The following is a 23,499-nucleotide window of genomic DNA, read 5'->3' as shown; positions in this document are numbered from 1 at the left end:
CCAATTTCTAAATAAAACAGTATTTTTAAAAAATCAATTCCAATAAATTGGAGATAAAAGCGAGTACAACAACTTACATTTATGTAACTCTCTTCACTTGGGATAGTATCTTGTTTCACCCACAAAGTATACAGTCAAATTCACTTTACAGTATATTCTGCGAAGCTCTTTGAGACATTTCAAAGATATAAGGCACTATATCAAATGCAAAGATTATTATCTCTTTTCGGGAACGTTTAAAACATGTTTCAGGACTAAATTGCATTTAACCTATATTATTTAACCATTTTGTCTAACAATTTAAGATGGCACGGTATTGTGGAAGACGTCCTCCCGACGTAAAAGGCGCTATACAAATGTAATTTTGTTGTTGTTGAAGCTCAAATATCCTGCACATATTGCAAATCATTCGCTGATCACAATTTAAAGAATATGTAGAATTTGTGTACCAAATGAAAAAAAAAGCACCAGCCCTGTTTTGATAGTCAGATTCAGGAATTTACACAGAATCATTGTTGCTTTTACAACACAAAAACTGTAATGGTACAAGAACAACAATAATTTTATATTTATATAGCGCCTTTCACATCAGGAGGACTTCTCAAAGCGCTTCACACAGCTGCTATACAAATGTAATTTTGTTGTTGTTTCCTGGGTGCCCAAGGAGGGGAGAGCTGAGGAAGAAGGGAGGGAAAGATGACTAAAACAGAGAAAATCCCTATACAAAAGAGTTAATGCATTTCTGCTTATCTAGTGGTACGGTAATACTAGGTGCGAAGTTCATTACAGATGATTTTCATAAGAGGACACCAACCAATTTCCTTGCAACACAATTTCTTTTGCGTGGTATCAATCACATAATGATACATATTTCATCTCTCAGCTCACTCACACAATGATGTAGTCAACAGAACTGGATCTACATACTTGCTGTGCTTCTAAGTATGACTGATGTGGTTTATTTTCATCGAGTACCTATCCAAACTATGCTTTCACTACTCACAGCCATTTCCCCAAGGAACTAGTCAGTGGCTTTTGCGGATTTTTTTCTCAAAACCACTGCAAACACAGCCAACTACCTCTTGCAAAGCAACGCTATCTGTGCTTCAAATCATACAATACTATTAGTTCCAATTGTTATAAAGTTTAACTCAGCTTCTTGGCAAATCAACTAATTTCACTAACCTGCCTACAGATTTAGATCACAACCATTTAGAAAAGACTGTTCCCCCATAGAAATGGACTGAAGGCTTTCAATTAACTTATTGACAGAGGGAACTATACAGTTGAATCCAGTTAAAAACACTTGAAATGATAATCTACTTTAACCAAATGCTCCTAACAGCTTCACTTCTAAATGTTAATGTCTTTTTGTTGGTCATATATTGTGAAAGCTGAGTGTACCTTTCCAGCACTCAGTCAAGAACAAAGGTAAGAGAACGTAGAGTGGCAATGGACATAAATCACATAAATGTGGTAATTTCTGCAGGTTTATATTACCATTGGAACATTAGGCTCCACAACACAAAAGGGGAGCAAAAGGTGGGCAGAAAAAAAACATACATAAACCTACAATACACTTAGAAACCTATCCTCAGCACAGGACAATGGTGCCTCGACTGGAGAGAGGGAAACAAGAACAGGAGGAGGTCATTCAACCCAATGAGCCCGTTCTTCTAGTTTATTGGAACCTGGCAGATCTATTACACCCATTTTTCTCCTTTTATCCTTATCCATATACTTTTATTCCCAAATTTCTATCTTTATCAGGGCGAAACATTGGGCAAGTTTCTACTCCACACGACCTAGCAGAAAATAGGAACCCGGTTGTTAGTTGATAGGCAAATCACTTTTCCGGGGTAAATATCTCTTCAAAAAAAAAAAAAATTTGTTCACTCGATCCACGAATGTTTGTGGGAAACTGCTGTGCACAATTGACTTCCGCATTTCGCCCACAAAATACACAGATCAATTCACTTTACAGTACATTCTGTGAAGAGCTTTGGGACATCTTGATTATTGGTTATTTCCTCCACCCCCACCTCTTGACTCCCATCCGTGGCTTAGCTGCCCAGCCAGCAGCTTCAAGTTTTTGGCTTATCATCCTGACTTGAAATGCATTAGACAAGTTTAAAGTGTACTGTATTGCATCTCTCATTTAAGCGTCCCAATTGATTCTGCCTTTAAGACCTTCTCAGGTATTGTATTCACATCTCCTATGTGTGAGTAAATGGTTTCTGTTCTCACTACAAAACGGTTTACACATGAAGGTGCGTCCAATGTGATGAGGCTGTTTCTATCAGTGACTTATAGCTTCTTTCTTCCATTATATTGGAAGTCAATGTGTAACAAACTCTGCATGATCCCACTGATGGGAACCTTTGAAAAACTGTACTATTTTACACTGAATTGTAACCTGAAGTGATGGTGCCCTGGAAGGGTCTGATTCTACAGCAATCGATAGCTTAACTGAAATTGCAGTTTCAGTGCTTTTGGACATATGGATTTTCAAGTCACTGCTAATCCAGTAAGAAGCAAAAACAGTGTGGCAATTATTCGTGATTCAATAATCAGGAATAAAATTCAACCACTATAAGGAGCCCGATCTGTGCAGTCTCTCCACACGCTCGCTCCTATGAGCTGCAAATCTTGATAAATTTAAATCCTCCTGTCAATTACAGTATTTAGAACAAATCTACTGTGATTGATCAGTTTATGTTGCTGATGCTTCCTTCAACGTGAAGAGTAAATAAAATTTCCTAATTAAATTTTAGTGATATCTGCTTATGAATAGAAGGGTTTCTCTATTTTACATGGACGATTGTAAGTCTCTTCTTGTCCCTCAGTTTGGGGTTGTGCTTGGTTAAGGGGTATGGAATAGAAGAGATGCTCATGCAGTAGAGTAGATCATTGGATAGAACCATTACATTGATATGTATGAGCGTGGATTCACTGTGGATAGTACTGTACTGATATACTTACCTATTTTTTGATACTGATCAATCAGCTTCCCAGGTTAAAAATGTCTGCCTCAGGTTGTTGCTGACGTCACTTCCCATGTGCAACATAAATGCATGCCGTGCCCTGGAAGTGTTGTTGATAAGACTTCCCCTCCCCACACCCTCCGCCCCTCCATGCAAGGTTGAAATAAGTTATTTGTGACTAAAGGTTCCCGAAAGAAACAAATCCTCCTTGTATCAAATCACTTTGTATCAGACATGAAAACATTCCTCTGTGCAATCATGTGCTGTGACAGATCAGTGCACAAATGTGAATTCTTGTGATCCTCTCACAAAAGTTGCTATCAGTATTACAATCGAAGGCAAATTGTTGTGAAAAATTTACAGTTACAACTGCCAGGTCTAGTTCTAAAGGCTGCATATTTCATGGGCTCTATATTGTATCCCATTGTTAAACCAGACGTTCTAAAATTTCTATTATTTTCAACACTGCTATATCACTTTGTGCCGGAAAAACTTAAAAGCAACTTTCAACTCCCCTTTCTCTCTCAAATTGATGGGTTTTACTAAATTGGCTCCTTTTCTTAATCTCCTTTGGCTCTTCAATTTGTTACAACAGCACATGCAAGCAAAACTACCCTTTTGTACTGAGGGAGCACCACTCACTGAATGCTACAAACAACACAGAAACAAGCAATTCAGCCCAACTAGTCCATGCCAGTAATTATACCCCACACATATATTCGCATCTCCTATACCCTTCTAAACCATTCTCCCTCATGTATGTGGGATTTTCCTGGTGCTCATCAATGGACCAAATCCAAAGCTTTATAAAAATCTCCATTTAAGGTACAGAATGCTGCTCTTAAATACGAGCTCTGGTGGTTGAAGGAAGCCTAGCTTTCCCGGTGATCACTATAATCTCTGTCATTACAGATCATTATCAGACCCATTCATTCCCCATGATCAAGAAATAGCTGAAACTAACCTAAGAAACTTTCAATTGCTGTGGAGATTTACTTCTCTGATTCTTTCTTTTTCGTCAGCTTTCTGCTGTTTTCCTCGCCTGAACCTTCACTTTCACTGGGGTGCACCTCCTGGTCTAGGTACCTTGCCGTGTGAGCCTGGAAGGTAAATATCAGCCACCTATTTGGGAGTATCACCCTTACTGACATCAGGAATTCTTCCCACTCAGCTCCTGATAATTTATGATAATTCTGCAATGAAAGCCCTAATGGGTAGGGTGATCCTAGCTGGATGAGCACCAAGAAGCTTGCCAGATAGTTCTCTCAATGCTAAGCTATGCAGGTTTAGCTGGTTAAACTTCAGCAATTACCCCAAATCATACATTGGGTCCCCAAGCCATGGCTCTCGCCAACCTATGCCTAACACTCTCCAGAATTAGGTAAGCAGGGTGCATCCCTCCAGGGAGAGAGTGCACATTCCATTCCAGACATAGGCAAATTTCCATGTATAGGTGGCATGCATATATGGAACTCTCAGTCTGGTTTGGATACTCTTAAGCATCTGTGTTTGTCAAGACATCTGGTTGACCAAAGAAATCATAACCCGATGTCCACACACACATACAAAAATACCAGCAAGCATCAATCAATAGAAACTGGAAGCAGGAACTCTGGCTGATTATTTTTCTCCTAGAGTGTGCCAGTTTCTCCTAGAATGTGTCCCCCCCACCCACGCTGCAGATGAGATCAACAAACTCAGACCAGAATAAAATTGAAAGCTGCAGTAGTTTATCTACAAACCATCGGTTGGAGAGGGGGGTGTAGTGGTGGTGGGGGGGGGGGGGGGGGGGAAAGAGAGGCTATAACTCTCTAATATTTTTAGTCTGGTTCTCCTTGGAAACTCAGGCTGGAATTTTCAGAGGCAACTGTGGCACTCAGGTTACAGGCGTCCCACACTAATGCGCGACCCAACTCTGGAAGCAGCTGAGGGCACGATGTGGTTTCAGGGCTTCGCCATCAAAATACAGCATTCATATCATTAAAGGACCTGAGAAGCTCTTAGCTTATCTCTGGAGCCACTCCTTTGTACTGTACCCTTATAAATTTTATTCGTAGCACACTGCAACCTGTCTAAACTCACCACCAGTGTTATCAAACAGTCACCGGTTTCCTGTCCACCCAAGCAAAACATGCATTTCAAATACTCCCCTCTTCAGCGCTGTTTGCGCATCTCTCCGAAATTGGCCACAACGACCTCTCCGCCCCCCCCTCCTCTCGCAGCTCCAACACTTGCTCTGGGATAGAAGATCGAGCACCATACAATTCGATAAGCTGCACCTGCTCGCTTAAAAGGCTTCCTTGTCTGCCCCTGTAACTTAGATCAGTGACTTCTCCCAGCTTGGCAGACAAAACCCAACTGTAACAGGAGCCTCCAGCTCAGCCAGTCACAGGGAGGTGTCCTTTAAGAAGTATAATTCTATCCACCACCAAACCGATACCCAATGCTACAGTAGATTGTTTCAGTTTCACCAGTTATACACCTGACATCAGAAACTATAGATCAATCACTCCAGGGATTTATTTTCCTTTCAAAAACTGTATACAGTACTTTGTTAGAGGAGTTGGCCACTGTGTCTAATTTAGCTGCACTAACTACATTCAAGTCATGTCACTCTGTGACAAGTATAAATCCCATGCAAAAGTCTGGCTCCATGCTTAAACTTCAACCCCAGTGCCTTTCTTTCACAGTCAGGGTGGTATGAAAGCAAAATTTTATCATGGCTCTGCCCCCAGGACTTGATCTTTTACAGTTCTGCATTCATACAAAATATAGAAAGTTCTTACGCAAACCCAATGAAAACAACACAAGATCGCCGATAACCCAGTGTGTAAAGGCACCACTCTGTGTGTAAACCATTCAGACTCGAAGATCACAATTGCTGCTTATCTGCACTGAATTAGCTGATCTTATCTCCGCGAACAGTTAAGAGTTACTACAAATGGCTAGATAGAAAGAGAAGGGGCGGGTGGGGGGGAAATCTCTACCAGCAAACCCATTCCTGATGACTATTCATTAACCCCCGACTGGAATGTGTAGGTTTGTGGGGTTGGACATTGAGTGAGAACAAGCTCAAACTCAATTATGGCCAAACAGTCCTCCAATGCCCAACTATCATGCCTGAAGAAAGGTTATTTGATCAAAACACCATAAGGTTGGTTCCGTCCATGGAGCTATTGAACCCAACATGGAGTCAGTCACTGTGTGTAGAGCTGTACCTGGTATGAGCCAGTATATTTCGCAAAGAAGAAGAAAAGAGAAAATAACTCAACATAAAATAAATTACGACCCTCCCTGATGCCCCTTCGCCCTACAAACACGCGCACACACACACGTACAAAAGGTCAACCTTCTCTGCCACAAATACATTCTCCCACCTTATAATGTACCTCTTAAGAACTCTGTGTGTTTAACAACTGGAACAGATTGTGGGGCAGGGTGATTGAGGCCAAGATGTTAAACACATTTTAACAGCATAAGCAGCAAGAGCAAAAAAAAACAAAGAATTACATTCATATTACAACACCTGACTTGGTGTAATAAATGCCTGCGTTACTGATGAAAAGGATACTCAACCAACCCCTAACGAAGGTCATGACGCTCTTCTACAAAGTGTGAATTAATTCTACATCATGGACCACAATCAATATTCTGTGAGGCTTATACCATGTCAAATCTAATAGATCAAGACCAGGCTGGGAACTCTGGCTCATTTTTTTCTTCCAGCCCAGGCAAATTCAACATCCCTAACACTGCCCCGGCTGTGATCAGGTCACACAGCATAGACTGGGGTTCAAACAAGCGAACCAAAGGTCCAGCTAGTCCTGGCCCATGGGACCATTTTGCCTTAAAGCGGAAACGTCCCAAGGCATTGTAAAACAATTTTAAATATGGTCCTAATTCTGCATCATCCTATAGGGCAAGTTAGCCTTACACGGAAGATTAGATGGAGTTTTGTGCCTCTGTGGCCCTCCTGGTCTGCAATGCCTCATCAACTAATCCATCCAGGGACAGGGTTGATCTTGCAGGTTTTAAGCAATGTTGAAAGGTGTGTGATTTGGCAATCTCACAGCAGTGGAGCTCCAATTGTAGGGCTCCAGATTTGACCCCGAATGATGCTCATTGCAGTGCTAAGCACACAATGGCTGCCACATTGCCTACAAAATACAGTCACTACACTTTACAGCAAAATGGGTAGAATCCACACAGCACACAGTAGAATACAGAAGCACATTAATCAGTCTCTATTGGTCTCTATTCTCTTCAATTGCCTGCCCAGGGATTAGGTATTAAATTCACACAGTTGGTCCCAGTAGAAACAAATCCGAGATCAGCAGCAAGAAGACGAATGAAGTGGCGAAGATCTAGATTTCCACTGATAGAAGACAAATAACGTACAATGATATATACTTGGGATGAGCATTGCTAAGTTTGCCCAAAATGGGTATTTTTAGATTCCAAGGAACATGACGAATAGGGTAGTTACTTTGGGATCATTCATCTCTTCAATGTTGCCCCCTCCTGAAACAAAACAGTTACTTTGTTTTGGTTAGCCAGGTGTCTGACACATGCAGAAACCCATCATCATGCTTAAGAGTATCCAAACCAAACTGCAAATTTTATGTACCTACCCATGGAAATTCCAGAGATAGATTGTTGGAATCAAATGGAGGGATCCCTCCATTCTCTCCCTGGAGGAATGCATCCTGCTTACCTAACTCTGGCAAGTATTAGGCACATATTGGCAAGAGCCAAGGCTTGGTTGGGGACGGCAGAGTGTGAGGTTAGCTACTGCTGAAGTCTAACCAGCTAAAACTGCATGGTTTGCCATTGATATCATTGTCCGGCAAGGTTACCTGCTGCTTGTCCAGCTACGACCACCCTACTTGTTAGGGCTTGGGCTTGCAGAGCTAATAGGAGCTGAGTGGGATGATTCCCTGCCCCAGTGACTGGTTGGCCCATCCAGGTCCTGCCAATGAGCCAGGCTGGCAGTGCTGCCATCAGCAGTGCCCTAGAATACTGCTGATCAGCCTGGCTCAGTTCAGCTCCAGGGAGATCCTGCTTACCTCCCCCCCAGGAGGATATTACTCTTATTTTCATTTTGTTACTTTTAATTGAAAAATCAATACATTCCCAAAGGCACTTGGCAGAAGCAAATGAACTCTGATTGCCTGTAGTAGACAAGTTTGATCAATGCAAGATGCCCTATGCTTAGAGTGGTGGAAGTGTGGTGGCTGTTTCTGGGATGTGCACAAATTTATTGTTGTGTTCGCCTACAAATAATCAATCACCACACTTTACAGTAAACCCTGTGAAGCGCTTCGAGACGTCCTCCCGACATGAAAGACGCTATATCAAATGCAAGGATTGTTATTATCATGGATTTGTAGCTTCTGCATTTACACTGCAGCCAGTGGTGCTAATCCATTCCCTGGCAAAACACCCACTTCAGGGTATGTTTGGCAGACAGCCTCCAACACATGTGGTATGGAATCATGTGCCTCAGATATTATCTATACTGTGTTTTTTTCCTCCGTATCAAATCAAGATAAAAATACAGCACAAGTGCGCTCTAAGCAGTCCGCTCCCACTACTCTGGAGTTGTAAAATCAGGAGGTAATAAAGCAGGCTACCCAAGAGAGCATTTATTTCTTACTGCGTGCATTAAACTTAAGAAGCTGGCTGCACAGTCTGGCTGTACTCACATGCAGTGCTAACAGTGCCACAGCAGCTCTTCCACACAGTCTTGCTTCTAACACCATAAAGCACTGCTTAGCTAACATAGGCACGTTCAGCCTGCAACTGGGCATGCCAAACTGACCCAGAAAACATGCCGCAACTCAGGCATCTCAAGGGATATGTTGGCAGATACTCTTCCCCTGCCTCCCCATAGTTACTGCAGAAGAAAGAGCAGTACACTAGTAGCTTAATATTTTTATATTAAAAAAACCTCAACCCTCAAGCCAGTTGTACAGGGTTCAGCACAGTTCGGTTTTTACTTTAATCCACTATTTAAAAACAACATTTATAATAAATCCAGGTAACTCGGCTTCAGATGCAAATGACAAAGTCTGCAACGTAACAGTGGTGAGGGCAACACTTTGCCAATCCCGACAAATAATGTATGCAGTGCAATGAATCATTCTAGCTCCGTCCCCATTACCTCATCCCTACCAACAATTGATTCCCCATTTGTAACAGTTGGTGCAAGATAATGGGTAATCTGTAGCTCATTTAATAATGGAATTAAGAAAAAACACACAGATTTATGCATGGCAATCAAGTAGAATCAAACACATTGATTCAAACAGAAATTCTTAACTGAAAAGCGATAAAACAATAATAATCCTTGCGCTTGATATAGCGTGTCAGGAGAACAACAACAACAAATTACATTTGTATAGCGCCTTTCAAGTCAGGAGAATGTCACAAGACGCTGGACAGTCAGGGATCTGCAACCGAGCTGGTGGTTGGGATCAGGAGAGGTGGAGGTTAGGGGTAGGAGGGTGACCGAAGGCACGGTCGAAGAGGAGGACACGGATCTTGAAGGCGGTCAGGGCGGGGAGTGAGGCGGAGGGAACATCGACAAACCCTTCACAGGATTTACTACAAAATCCCTGCGTAGCGACTGTGTATTTTACAGTTGGTGGGACACCGCTGTGCACCATCGCTTGGCGTGTTTTGCCCACAGAATACACAGTCAACCCACTTGACGACATATCCCGTGAAGCGCTCGGAGACGTCTCGAAGACGTGATAAAAGCGCTAGGGTTAGTAGTATTATTATCATCGTCATTATTTCGTGGGCGAACCCCGGCAGCCAAATTACGCGCAGCGACGTCCCGCAAAAACAGCCCTGAAAGTGAGGGAATAAATTTGATCAGGAGGACTGTCTTGTCTGTCTGTCTGGTCTTGTCTGTCTTGTCTGTCTGTCTAGTCTGTGCCAGGGCGGTCAGAGTAAACGGTCGAGTATTGTTACACACTGTACGAGACTGAACTACCAATAAAACAGCCTCGGGAAACCGAGCAGTGGGGGGTTTCGAAACCCCCCAAAGCGCTTACCTGCAAAAGGGACTGACGCTTCGGAAAATAAAGCCACAGCAAAACCGGGGTCGTGGGTTCGGTCCTCTTGTTGGCAAAATTGTTGTTCATAACCCCGGGCAGAGGCTCATGTTTCTCCAGTCAGATCCCTGCATTCCTCCACACACACACACACAGAGAGAGAGAGAGAGAGAGACAGAGAGGAGGGAAAAAAGTTAACAGATGAAATAAAGGAATTAAATGCAACCCCTGGGAAAAGGAGATTTTTTTTTTTTTTTTTGCCCCTCTTGTAAAATAAACACAACACAACACAACCAAACCAACCCAACAAGAAGAAGAGTAAAAGAAAAGAAAAAAGTGAGTCGGTTTGTGGGCGACCAGACAGCGAACCACCTCTCCAATGCCCTCCTGGAGAGGAGAGAGGAGAGAGGAGGAGATTCACTCAGTAACTGCACGGACTGTCTCGTCTGTCAGTCTCTCTCTCTCTCTCTCTCACAGCCAGAGCTCAGCCTCCACCCTCAGTGCTTCCCTCACCCCCTCTTCTCTCTTCCAGGACCCCCTCCACCTCACCTCCACCCCCTCACCTCCACCCCCTCACCTCCAGCAGAGCGCGGGTCCCTGAGGGTTTGAGCCGTGTCCGCTACAGCCACTGATCAACTCTCCGCCAGTGATCAGCGTTGGGCGGATCGGATCTGCTCCGCCTCTCCCCCCCCGACACCCCCCCATCTCAGGGGCTTAGCCCCTGTCACCAGGTGTGTGATATCAGGCTCTCTGTCGCCAGGTGTGTGATATCAGGCTCTCTGTCACCAGGTGTGTGATATCAGGCTCTCTGCCCCTACCATCAGGTGTGTGATATCAGGCTCTCTGTCGCCAGGTGTGTGATATCAGGCTCTCTGTCACCAGGTGTGTGATATCAGGCTCTCTGTCGCCAGGTGTGTGATATCAGGCTCTCTGTCGCCAGGTGTGTGATATCAGGCTCTCTGTCGCCAGGTGTGTGATATCAGGCTCTCTGTCGCCAGGTGTGTGATATCAGGCTCTCTGTCGCCAGGTGTGTGATATCAGGCTCTCTGTCGCCAGGTGTGTGATATCAGGCTCTCTGTCGCCAGGTGTGTGATATCAGGCTCTCTGTCGCCAGGTGTGTGATATCAGGCTCTCTGCCCAGGTATGTGATATATTTCGGCATGTGGCACCTGCATTTTTCAAGCAGCAGTTATCTCCTATAGGGAGATAATAATAATAATTCTTGCATTTGATAGAGCACTTTATCACGTTGTTGCGATGTGTCAATAAGCGCTTCAAAGGATATATTGTAAAGTGGATTGACTGTGTAATGTGTGGACGAAACACGGCAGCCAATTGCACACAGAGGTATCCCACAAACAGTCCTAGATTGAGTGACCAAATTTTTCTATGAGATCCATTGAAACATTAAGGTAATTTTTGTTAGTAGGTATTGGGAACTGGAAGGCTGGCAGGTCAACATTGGCATACAACAACAGCATTACATTTGTACAGCGCCTTTCATGTTGGGAGGACATCCCAAGGTGCTGGACAATCAACGGGGGAAGGAGGGTAATCGAAAGCACTGTCGAAGAGGAGGGTCTTGAGACGGTTCTTGAAGGAGGCAAGGGAGGGGTGAGGTGGAGGGACTGCGGGATGGAGTTCCAGAAGATGGGGGCAGTGGCTGAAGGCCCACCCGCCAATGCTGGGGTAGGCGAGGTGGGAGTCGTGAAGCAGGCTGGAGGCTACTGAGCGGACAAAGCAGGCAGGTTGGTAGGGGATTAGGAGGCCGCAGAGGTAGGGGGAGGCAAGGCCATGGAGGGCTTTGAAGATGAGGACCAGGATCTTGAACTGTATCTTCTGTGTGATGGGAAAGTTTGCATAGTGAAGCCTTGATGTTATGAATGCATGAATGAGGGTCTTGGCGGCCTGCAGTGTGAGACAGTGGCGGGCGATGTTGTGGAGGTGGGGGAAGGCAGAGCGGATCATGGCACAAATGTGGAATAGAAAGGATAGTTGAGGGTCAAACAAGGCGTCCCAGACTGGCTTAGTGAGGTAGAATGTGCATCCATGGATAGTGATGCTGTTAGTGGCTGAGGTGTGGAGGTGCTGATAATAATAATAATAATAATAATCCTTGCATTTGATATAGCGCTTTTCACGTCGGGAGGACGTCCCAAAGCGCTTCACAGAACACACTGTAAAGTGAATTGACTGTATATTTGTGGGCGAACGCGGCAGCCAATTGCGCACAGCAATGTCCCACAAACAGTCGTAGATTGAAAATGACCAGGAAATGATGGGAGCCAATCATGAGAGCCTCGGTCTTGTTGAAGTTCAACGGTAGAAAGTTAGCTCTCATCCAGGACTTGATGTCTGACAGACATTCTGTCAGGACAGCAGTGATCCTGGAGTCGAGGGTGGAGGCAGAGAGGTAGAGTTGGGTGTCATCTGCATACATGTGGAAGTTAACGCCACATTTGCGGATGACACACCTGTTATCACAGCCTGGGTCTGTTGATAGCACTCTTAACTCTGAATCAATAGGTTGTGGGTTCAAGCTCCATGTTGGGACTTTGAACTCTTATCATTCAGGGTGACATTTCATGCAGTGCTGGGGGCGTTACATTGTTGGAGGTTTTCTCCTTCAGATGAGATGTTAAACTGAGTTCTTGTCTGCCTGTGGTTGTTGAAAATCCCATGATGCTATTTGAAAAGAGAAGGGCATTTCTCCTGTTGTCCTGGACAGTAATCCTCCAGATAAAATTGGTCATTCACTTCATAACTGTTTGTGGGGTATGGCTGTGTGCAAATTGGCTACAACATTCATCTACAAAATGCACAGACACTACACTTTACAGTAAATCCTGTGAAGCGCTTCGAGACATCCTCCTGACCTAAAATATACAGTCAATTGACTTTACAGTGTATTTGGTGAAGTGCTTTGAGACGTCGCGAAGACACGATAAGGCACTATATCAGATGCAAAGATTATATTATTATCAAAAATGAAAGTATTATTATGTTGTTATTACACCTGAGGATGGATGGATGAATAATAAGGATGACTTATATCATGAGAATCAGAACCAGTGGTCTTCCAACCAACAGTTCCCACTTTGAATTGGTTATTTGTTTCAATGTCATTTTCATCAATAAGAGATATTAAAAACATCCCACTGGGGAAATTTGCCATGTTATCCAACTGCAATTTGCTGGGATGCAAATTGAAATCCACTTCGTAATACTTTTGCTAAGATCAATGATAGTATGTGTTATAATTAAATTGTTTTTCCACCAATATCTGTGCAGTTTACGCTGGACTACCACAATCCATTGTGCATCAATTGCCTACATGTGGGAAATGTGTCTCTATATAACAGCAAGTTTCTCTCTGGCTATTGCAATTCGGAAACAAACTTGAATCGCTAACCCCAAACTCTTTCATCCCTCTTTCACGACAGGCATCAACATTGACCTTGATGTCTTCTCAGCATCGTATACCAAGGAAACAGTGCCCCACACTGGGCATTCTTCAACACCACCGTGTTCACTCAGAGATGCACTGGACTAAGAAACTCAGCCTCTGTGAGGCACTTCTCCTATGTGGAAGGAGTTATACAAGTACAGGTTAAATACAACTGTTTGTGGGACACTGCTGTGCACAGTTGGCTGCCGGGTTTCGCTCAAAAAATATACAATCAATCCACTTCACAATATATTCTGTGAAGCATTTTGAGACATCTCAAAGACGTGATGAGGGGCTACATCAAAATTCAATAATTATTGTTGTTATAATTAAGTTTTTTTTGTTTAAGAGCCATTAAAACTGTGAGGTCAAACTTACATCCCCTCTTTACATACAGTGTTGTTTAGGATAAAACAATAACAACAACAAAATTACATTTGTATACTGCCTTTCATGTCTGGAAGAAGTGCCAAGGCACTGGACAGTCAGTGTTTCGGACCCAAGCTGGGGGTTGGGACTGGGGAGGATGGAGGGTGGGGGGGGAGTAGGGAGATCGAAAGCATGGTTGAAGAGGAGGGTCTCGAGATAAAATGTTCGTCAACATGCAGTAAATACCATCCATTTCCCTTAAATATACCATGCGGTCTCTTTTTTTGGAAAAAAAACTAATCTTTGTATGAAGGAAAGTAGGTCAGATAGGTTCTGATACAAAGGCTGCTCGCAACAAGGACTGAGTGCCAGAGAATGCTGGTTAGAAAAGATCTGTAGCATACCAAGTGTGGAGTTGAAGAAAGTTTCTCCTTCTGCTAATTCGCTTAGTCTGATTTGAATGGGGTAAGTGAACCAGTAAAAGGACATTTATTTAATTTGAAAGCGACCAAAGTAAATTCTAATGACTGATCAATAACTCAGTGCAATTCATCGATGTTCTCTGAGGAACACAGTCAGAAATCTATGGATTAACTTCAAGGCAATCAAACTTGAAACGTTTACCACAACGATGGGCTTTTTTAAGGGGTATATGTTATGTTGATAAAGGAAGAGTAGCACAAAAGGGCTGATGAATGCTTGTGCAACAAAACATAGGGAGGAGAGAGAACAACAAGGACAGAATAGAACAGCACTGGGAAAATGAGGAGCCAAGTGAAGGAGAAAGAAAAAAAGAATGCTTTGTAGCATTATTTTTGGCCAGGCTTTGAGAATGTCAAAACACAAGAAAGTACACATTTTGATATGCAGTTCGAAACAAATGTGTGGTGATGGATTGCCTATTGAGCCCCTTTATGTGGAACATTTACTTGTACAATGTGTCTTTCAGAGAATGTCAATAGTTGATCAATAATGAGTATGATCCTGTTCTTCACAGATTCCCATCATCTCATTTTCTGTAGAAACACACGAGAGATCAGACTTTTGGTTCAAGAAAAAGCTGCTGGCAGAAAAGTATGGATTATAAAACCAATGACATTGAAGTACAAATAAGGTTTTATTTAAGGTGCTCAAACTTAGTTTGACTTGTGCTATGACATGGCTCTCAGAGTTATGCATTGAAGTATTCAATCTCGTGCCAGAAATAGTTGGGTTCTAACTTTGCAGGATTTCTTAATTGTATTCCTTGGTAAAAAATCCCATGATATTGCAAAATTATTATTGAATGCTATTGTTAATAATAAAGTGTGGCACTACCTTGAAGAAAAATAATCAGATTCCCCTCATGTCAGGTGCTTGTCAATATTCCTTATTCGTGCACGTTCGAAGAATAGATGCATTTTGCTCATTTATCTTGCCTTTTGTGGGATGTTGCTGCAGATTAAATGCCACCACATTTGTCTGCAAAATTACAGTCACTGTATTTCACAGTGACTTGTCTGAAGCACTTCAGAAACCAATCAGTTGGATTAGACATTTTGCTAGATTTGTGTTGGTGCAGAAGAAATGCCATGGACAATATTCATCAGATGATCACATTGCCTCAGTGCACAATAATATCTCATCTCTGTATCAACACTAATATAGATAATAATCAGTAATCTTTGCATTTTGATATAGCATCTGATCACATTGTCGACATGTCTCAAACTAATTCACAAGATGTACTGGTAAATGTGATGACCTTTTCCTTTTCCTATGTGAAGGTCGCTATATAAATGTAAGTTGTTGTTGTTGATCTCACCCTCACTTCACACACTACACAACAGATCTTTAAGTACAACCAGGAGCAGAAACCTAATGTGATTTCCTTCCTGACACAAATGGATTGACTGCTTGAGCCTTGTTTTTCAATAAATTCAGAGATCTCTAGGCTGTTGACACATTACAAAATTTCCAAAGATGTCACTGATTGATACACAACAGCTCTATTTGCGCTATAGAGATTATTAAAGGCTCTATGATAATAAGACAGTGAAGTAATCTAACAGTTTGGTGGTAAAGCTCCTTACATAAATACTTGCATAGTTGTGGGTCCAAAACATCCTTGTGAAACGCATGTACTATCCACCAAACATGCTTCAATCAACCACATTCAAGGCATTGGAGCATCTCAGAACAATACAAATGCAAACCTATCTCTTAAGCACTAGTTAACCTTACTGTCATTACAAACAATTGTAAGAGGTCAACCTATGCTCTTTGTTTTATCCTTTTAATTTTTTCTTTCATTTGTTTCATTTCCCATTCCGCCTTGCTTAAAGTCTTCCTCTACTGGGAGATTGAGGTGTAAAGCAGGTGTAATCCTTACAATTGATATAGCGCCTTACCAAGTCATCAAGATGTCTCAAAGCGCTTCACAGAACAGACTGAAAGGTGGTGTGACTGTATGGTTTATGGGCATGTTTCCATGCAGAAGATGTGCTGTAAAAATATATCTGTTTAAAAACATAACAATCATCAAATGAAAGCTCTCAGATTTTAAAATAGAGAACAGAAGCTTAAGTTCCAACAAATCACTTGTGAGTGGTAACAATGATGCATGTTGTTCAGTCATTTACTTTAAACCACAACAATAACATGCAGTACCTTGTTTTGTGTAGAACTTCTCAAGTTGCTTTACAGAGACAAGATAGGAGCCCAAGCAGGGTGGGAGATGGGGGTGTAAACATATACTTACATTTGATATAGCAGGAGGACATCTTAAAACTCTTCACAGAGTTTACTGTAAAATGTAGTGACTGTGTGTTTTGTGGACGAATGTAGCAGTTAAATTTGCACACAGCAATGTCCCACAAACGGCCATGCAGTAAGAGGTTAATTGTTATTCGGGAGATTGTTTGCCTGGACACCAGGAGAAACCCCTTCTCTTTTCAAATAGGGTTTTGTCGTGCAAGGTTAACAGGAGCTAAGTGGGAAGAATCCCTACTCCCTGTCTGCCTTCCATAGATGAGTCAGGCTGGCAGAGTTGTCATCAGCAGGGCCCTGGAATACTGCAGACCCACCTGGCTCAAGAGCCTGACTACTGAGACCACCACAGAGGGCTGACTCAATTCAATATTCAGTTGTCAAGCATGTCACTTTGGAGTCAGTTCAGCTCTAAGGAGAACCTGCTTAACTCCCTCCACCCCCCTTTTCCGGAGCATAGTTTGATGCACACCAACCTAGAACAGGAGGAGGTAGCAGAATTTATTTTTCAAAAAATCAAACTTATATAATATTCATAATCAATGTATTTGATACAGCAGCTTATCATGTTGCTAAGACTTCTCAAAGTGCTTCAAAGATGTAAAGTGCAAAGTGGTCCGAGTGTCTATTTTGTGAGCGAAGTTTAACTGAACGGATTAAAATATAATGATTTCTATGAAAGCAGCTCAAATCTTATTCAAGCAGGATGTTAAGTCATTTATTTTTTTGGAACCACTGATGCATCGGATACTTACACATTGCAGATGGATGTGCTCATATAATCCAATTCTGGCAATGTTGTATAGTCTACCCAGAGAGACAACAGAGATGCTGTTACTAAGATGTCTCCAGCCTGCTTTCATTCATTTCTGAAGGTGTGAGTAGTCATTAGCTAAGCATTTTAAACACTTACCACCACCAATGAGTCACACACCACATGGAGCCACCTTCCAGTCTGTCAACTTTGTCCTCTTAGTTATGCATGATTTCCTGCCTTGGCCTTTGTTATATTCGTGTGGATTGGATTATAAACAGAGTGAGTGGTGCTGAAATCTGAAGAAATGGCAGAGGAGTTGCAGCTCGTTCCAAGAAAATTTGTGCAGGGATTATGTGGGACACTGAGTCAGTCACAATATATAGCACAGGACAGGGTTTTCAATCACTTCAAGTAGCTGACTGCTTAGGGTTTGACGAGGAATTTAAATGGAATCTGTTAAAGTTGCACATGAGTTAAAATATCAGGGGCTCAGAGTGGTTTTCAGCCTTCAAAACATCGCTTCATAAAATAGGACTGTGTAGAGTTTTGCAAAGTTTATATGTTTTCTGCAGTTTTATTTTCTATCTCACAAAATAAGTCTCTATTTTTTGTATGAAACAATTGCTTAAAGGTGCAATGATCAATGTTAATGCTTAAGAACTGTGTTTTCAGTGGATATATAACGAACATTATTATGCAGTGGTTACTAATTAAGTAAAAGACAATTGTGTTCCTTGTAGATACTTAAAATGCGCAATTGGCTGTCAAGTTTTGCCAACAAAATATACAGTCAATTGACTTTACAGTATATTCTTTGAGACATCTCGGAGACGTAATAAGGCAACAACAACAACAAAATTACATTTATAGCGTGCCTTTTACGTTGGGAGGACGTTCCAAAGCGCTGAATAGTCACGTGTCGGGGCCCGAGCATGGGGGAAGAGTGATGTAGGCGTGAGGGAGGCAGAAAGGGCTGGGAGGGCTATCAAAGGCATGATCGAAGAGAAGGGTCTTGAAACCGGCCTTGAAGGATGCAAGGGAAGAAGTGAGGTGAAGGGACCATGGGATGGAGTTCCAGAGTGTGGGGGCAGAGAGGCTGAAAGCCCGGCCACCGATGGTAGGGCGGGTCTGGCGGGAGACATGGAGCAGACTGGAGCCTGCTGAACGGAGGGAGCGGGCAGGTTGTTAGGGAGTCAGCAGGTCAGAGAGGAAGGAGGGGGCACAAGAAGGCAAGGATTATTATTATTAAAAGTGAATTAAAAGCACCAGAAGACTGTGATGTCTATTTATTATTTGCAATGGTTTTGCTCATACTTTTGATGCTCTAATTATCATTACTGGTGTCTTTTCTGCTTTCTGGTCGCCACCACCACCACCCCACCACCACCAACAACAACAAAAACCTGCATTTATATAGCGCTCCTCACAGAGTAATGTCCCAGAGCACTCAACAGTGACAATGCCGAGCCGGGGGGAGGGGGAGGGGGGGAGGAAGGCTTCAGACGAAATCTGAAGATGGGAAATGTAGGGGCAAGGTGGAGGAATAGAGGAAGAGTGTTCCAGAGTTTTGAGGGATAGTGGCAGAGAGCGCAGACACTGGTGGTGGAACGGAGGGCATGAGGGCAAGAGCCCTGTAAATTACTTCAAAAGGCCTGTCCTTGTGTGCTTTCCCTTTTATGAGAACATAGCGATATTTTGTTTGATTGCAGCGTTGAACAAAGAATTGAAGAAAGCCATTGCTTGTAGAAATGAACACAGATGCAGCGAATCTGAGTGTTTGCACCTTTAGGAAAGGAATTTGGAACCATTTAGGACTAATCTTTCAATAGTTCTTGGCAGTCAGTTAAGAATTAGTAAGGCAAAAGGAATGTTAAGGTGCGTTTGCCAGAAACACAGAATACAAATGTAGTGACATTATGGTAACTTTTCGAAATACATTCAGAACATTGCATTCATAATAATAATAATACATTTGATATTGTGACTTTCGCATCAGGAGGACGTCCCAAAGCACTTCACCAGATATACAGTCAGTTCACTTTACAATATATTTTGTGAAGCGCTTTGAGACATCTCAAAGATGTGATAAGGCGCTAGATCAAATGCAAGTATTATTATACTGTTCTGTAAAATGCAACAACTGTGTGCTTTTTTTGTAGGCGAGCATTTATCGAACAGCAGTTTCGGGCATCATACCTCCAAGGGACACTGACACATGAGAAAGAGGGGAGCAAGGGACGGGTGAAAGGTCCCAGGTTTCGATTGCTCTGCTTCGTCAACAGGTTAAATTAACCAAGATTATCTTTAGCAAAACACAGGCCGGGATGAGATTATAGGGAAGGTTTTTGAAAGCTAATGAAATGAGTAGACAAGATGGAAGCTCTGGGGAGGTTTGAAAAGGTCAACTGCAGAATGACAACAGTAAATTTTATTAATTGAATTGAGAATTCAGAAACCAAAGAGAATGGCTCCAATTACACAGCCATTAACTAACTTGAAGTTACTATTGGCTTGCTTCCTTGGTGGTGCAATGGGTAAAAATAATAATAATGATAATCCTCACATTTGATACAGCACCTTTCACTTCTCAAAGGATTTCAAGGGATTAAAAAAACATCATATGTCTTACTTCCCATTTTCTACCAGTGCACCTCCCCTGATGGGAAATAGATATTAATTAACATATAATCCTTGCATTTAGTACAGCGCCTTTCACGTCAAGAGGATGTCTCAAAGCCCTCCGCAGGATACACTGTACAGGGTAGTGACTGTGTGTTTTGCAGACAAAGATGAAGGCAGGATGGATTTCAGGTGCGATGATCTCTGTGGTTGAATGGCCTGCCGTGCTGGCTGCTGAAGAATGTCTCTTTGGTCAGTTACTGAAATGCTCATTGTGTCTGTTAGACTAATAACTCAGCAAATGTCAGCACAGTCAGAAGGAGACACAATTTGGAGAAATAAAAAAAACATTAAATACATCAAGGATTTAGAAGGATTTTCTTGCATACAGAGCTATCAATTTGTGGAGTAAGCTGCCAAGGTCCAGGCTGTGGATTCGTGTAGCTGGCACCTCTTGATTTTTCAACAAGATGCAGATTATGGAGCCATATCCGGGAGAAAATCATGATTACAGAATCTGAACATATTTCTTTATTTGAATCAGCCGGAAGTCTAACACATGCGTAAACTCACCACCACGCTTACGAGTATCGAAACCAGACTGAGAGTTCCACATTAACCAAGTCACACTGAAAGTTACACATACCTATGCCACCTACATGGAATCAGAGCGCAATAATGGACTGAAGCAGCCTTCACCACTGGATGAATTAAGACTGAATGGCTTATGTTTATGGTTAAGTGTACATTTCACTTTCACTTTAGATGATAAAGTAACCGTTTCTTAAACCGCTGCTTCGTAGCATAAGCGTTGTACGTATGATTTAAGATCTAGCAGATATAGTAGTGAGACTTCACCAGACAATGATAGAGATGTTTAGTCTGGTTATTTCTCCATTAGTGTGCCAGCACTGTATTCGAGTGTCAGCGTTGACTATATGGATTCCAAGTGCCTTTGTGGAGCATGAACCCACAACCTTCTGACTCAGAGGCGAGAATGCTACTAACTGAGCCAGGCTGACACTGTGCTAATACACCAGACATGAGGGAGAATACAAGTGAGCATCGAAGTACCTGGCTTTTACCACCTTGCTACCTCCATCTCCCCTGTGTTTTAACGTGTTCTTTAAGGGAATTGACCTCAATTCTGATTGCTCTTTGCAATAATGTAATAAACGTGTGAAACAAGGGCAGATGGTTAAAAATACACACATGTTGGGGAATGCAAAGATTATTTGGGGATTTTTTTGTCCATCCATCCATTCCCCCCACGATACAATAGTTTAAAGTAGAGTCCAACTAAAGGCAAACATTGCTACCATTTGCCATGATTCTATCTGCTCTCGACCCAGAGTCATTTATTGATATACACCAAGTATCACACTTACATTGCTGGGTTTCATGCAGTGTTCCACTGTGAGAAAGATCATTAAGGTTCACTTATACCGGTCATTTTCATGAATTATGTTTCTTTCGGGCTTCAACCAACTATAATAACTCATCATTATTATTCTCTGTACTTAGATCATACAACTGGTCCCATGCTTCGTGAACTATTACATAATCCAGGAATGGTTTGAACTTTGCAGTAAGCATCTAATGGAGTTGTATTGAGAATGTGGAAAAGGCTATCTCTAGGTCTCGAGGAAGCTTCTGTGATGTTGATGGGTCCGACACTCTTATGGGAAAGTAAAGAATTGGAAATGGGTGGAATTGGAGAAAAATCTTCATTTGACTAACAGAGGAAACTCAAAAAGAAGTTTATTATAAAATGATATTATAATAATACTTACATTTGATATTGTGCCTTTCATATTGGGAATACATCTCAAAGTGCTTCACAGGATATACGGTAAAGTGAGTGACTGCAAGCAAAGATTACATGTTTTATATATACATTATGCCCCAATGCTGTATTTTGCATATAATAGGTTTTCTGACTAAATATTGCTTAACAATTTCATTAGTTTAAAGAAATGAACCGTATTGTGTTCAGGATTAGACACAGTCAGTTGATTTAACTGCACACTGCTACATCCCCTGTACTTCTGGAAAAATCTGACAAGCAAACAGACAATTCCTCATTAAAGTGCGATCAGGTCTGAAGTTTTAACTTCTAAATCAGGACAGAAATGTTGCACGATTATGTTAGGAGTTAGTTTTTGGTCTGATATACAGGGGAACCCATTGCCATGCTTAACCTCCAACCTGTGTCCCTATGACCTGGAATGGTCTGCTCTCACCCCCTGGAGGGATGCACTCTGATTATTTAATTCCTGAGAGCACATCATAATAATAATAATAATAATAATAATAATAATAATAATAATAATCCTTGCATTTGATATAGCACCTTATCATGTCATTGAGTCTTCACAGAATATTGTAAAAAGGGTTGACCTTGTATTTATGGGTGAAAGCCAACGCATACAGCAGTATCTCAGAAATATTTGAGTTTTTTTTTGAGGGATTATTACGCCTGGAAAGCAACTCGCCAATCGACTAACAACCGGGTTCCTACTTGCTGCTAGGTAAATAGAGACTTGGGGAATAAGGAAACATATGCATGGAAGCTTCCTCTTTGTCTCGAATAGTGTGTGCACTCTCTCCCTGGAGGGACCCATTCTCCTTACCTAACCCTGGAAAGAATTAGGTGTAAGAATTCATGACGCAGAATGTTTCAGATATGAAAAAGATTCCTCACGAATATTGCTTTAATTTTGAAACCATCTTAGTTTTCATTACAAGCTAAATGTGACCAAAAACAAACCTGAAAACCAGCTTGGCAGGAACTTGAGTTATTGTGACTGACAGTTCTAAACATTGCAAAATCCAAACCTATGTATTAGAATATACTCTCACTGTTCTCATTAATAATAATAATCTTTGCATTTGGTTAGCACCTTTCATCTCAGGAGGATGTAAAAAAAGTGCTTCAAGAGATATATGTGAAGTGTGGTGACTGTATTTTGTAGACGAATGTGGCAGTCAATCTTCGCACAGCTTTGTACAACAAACAACCATGAAATGAAGTTACCGACCACATATAGCCCCATTACTTACTCTTGTATATGCTGTGCAAGCAGAGAGAAAAATCTAAGCACTTGCAAATTTACCAAAATATTGTGGCCTGAAATGCTTTTCTTGTCATTGCAGAAGTGAAGTCTTGAATGAACGGTCTGTGAAAGAAAGATGCCATATGATGGAATACCACTTTAAAATAAATCATTAAAATCACAAACAACAAGCATATATTTGGATCGATGGGATTTTACGGTTGCATTAATGTCGTATTGATTTAGACAATGGGTCTACAAAGGTTTTCAGCATAAATAAAAATCCTTATTGCCTACATAGGCAAGAATGAAACAAAGAAACTCATTGCTAGAAATAATAACAACTTGCAATAACAATAATTCTTGATAATTTTTACATTTGTATAATAATAATGATAATCTTACATTTGGTTTTGTGGCAATCACGTCGGTAGGACATCTCAAAGCACTTCAAAAA

At 41.8% G+C, this 23,499-nt stretch overlaps 1 protein-coding gene and 1 long non-coding RNA gene across 4 annotated transcripts in view; one reads left to right on the top strand and one right to left on the bottom strand.

The window, feature by feature from the left end:
* met (MET proto-oncogene, receptor tyrosine kinase) overlaps positions 1-10,675 on the bottom strand; it is a 51,324-nt gene extending 40,649 nt beyond the window's left edge. The window contains exons 1-2 of one of the 3 annotated variants that reach the window (XM_007894587.2): positions 10,623-10,675; positions 10,046-10,173 (exon numbers count right to left, since the gene is read on the bottom strand). In XM_007894587.2, coding sequence (XP_007892778.2) covers positions 10,046-10,135 — 90 coding nt within the window. In that variant the 5' untranslated portion in view covers positions 10,136-10,173; positions 10,623-10,675. Of the gene's footprint in view, positions 1-10,045; positions 10,289-10,608 lie in introns of those variants that run through there. The other 2 variants (XM_007894586.2, XM_007894585.2) reach the window with 2 other exon arrangements.
* Positions 1-23,289, top strand: part of LOC103179357 — a 42,282-nt gene extending 18,993 nt beyond the window's left edge. The window contains exons 2-4 of the long non-coding RNA XR_487961.2: positions 13,489-13,654; positions 14,860-14,988; positions 23,143-23,289. This is a non-coding gene — a long non-coding RNA (uncharacterized LOC103179357). The remainder of the gene's footprint in view (positions 1-13,488; positions 13,655-14,859; positions 14,989-23,142) is intronic.
* Positions 23,290-23,499: the final 210 nt, after the last annotated feature.

Source organism: Callorhinchus milii, unplaced genomic scaffold (genome assembly GCF_018977255.1).
Source record: "Callorhinchus milii isolate IMCB2004 unplaced genomic scaffold, IMCB_Cmil_1.0 Scaffold5, whole genome shotgun sequence".
NCBI lineage: Eukaryota > Metazoa > Chordata > Chondrichthyes > Chimaeriformes > Callorhinchidae > Callorhinchus > Callorhinchus milii.
The sequence above is the reverse complement of the archived record's forward strand: the minus strand, read 5'-3'. Positions and strand labels throughout refer to the sequence as shown.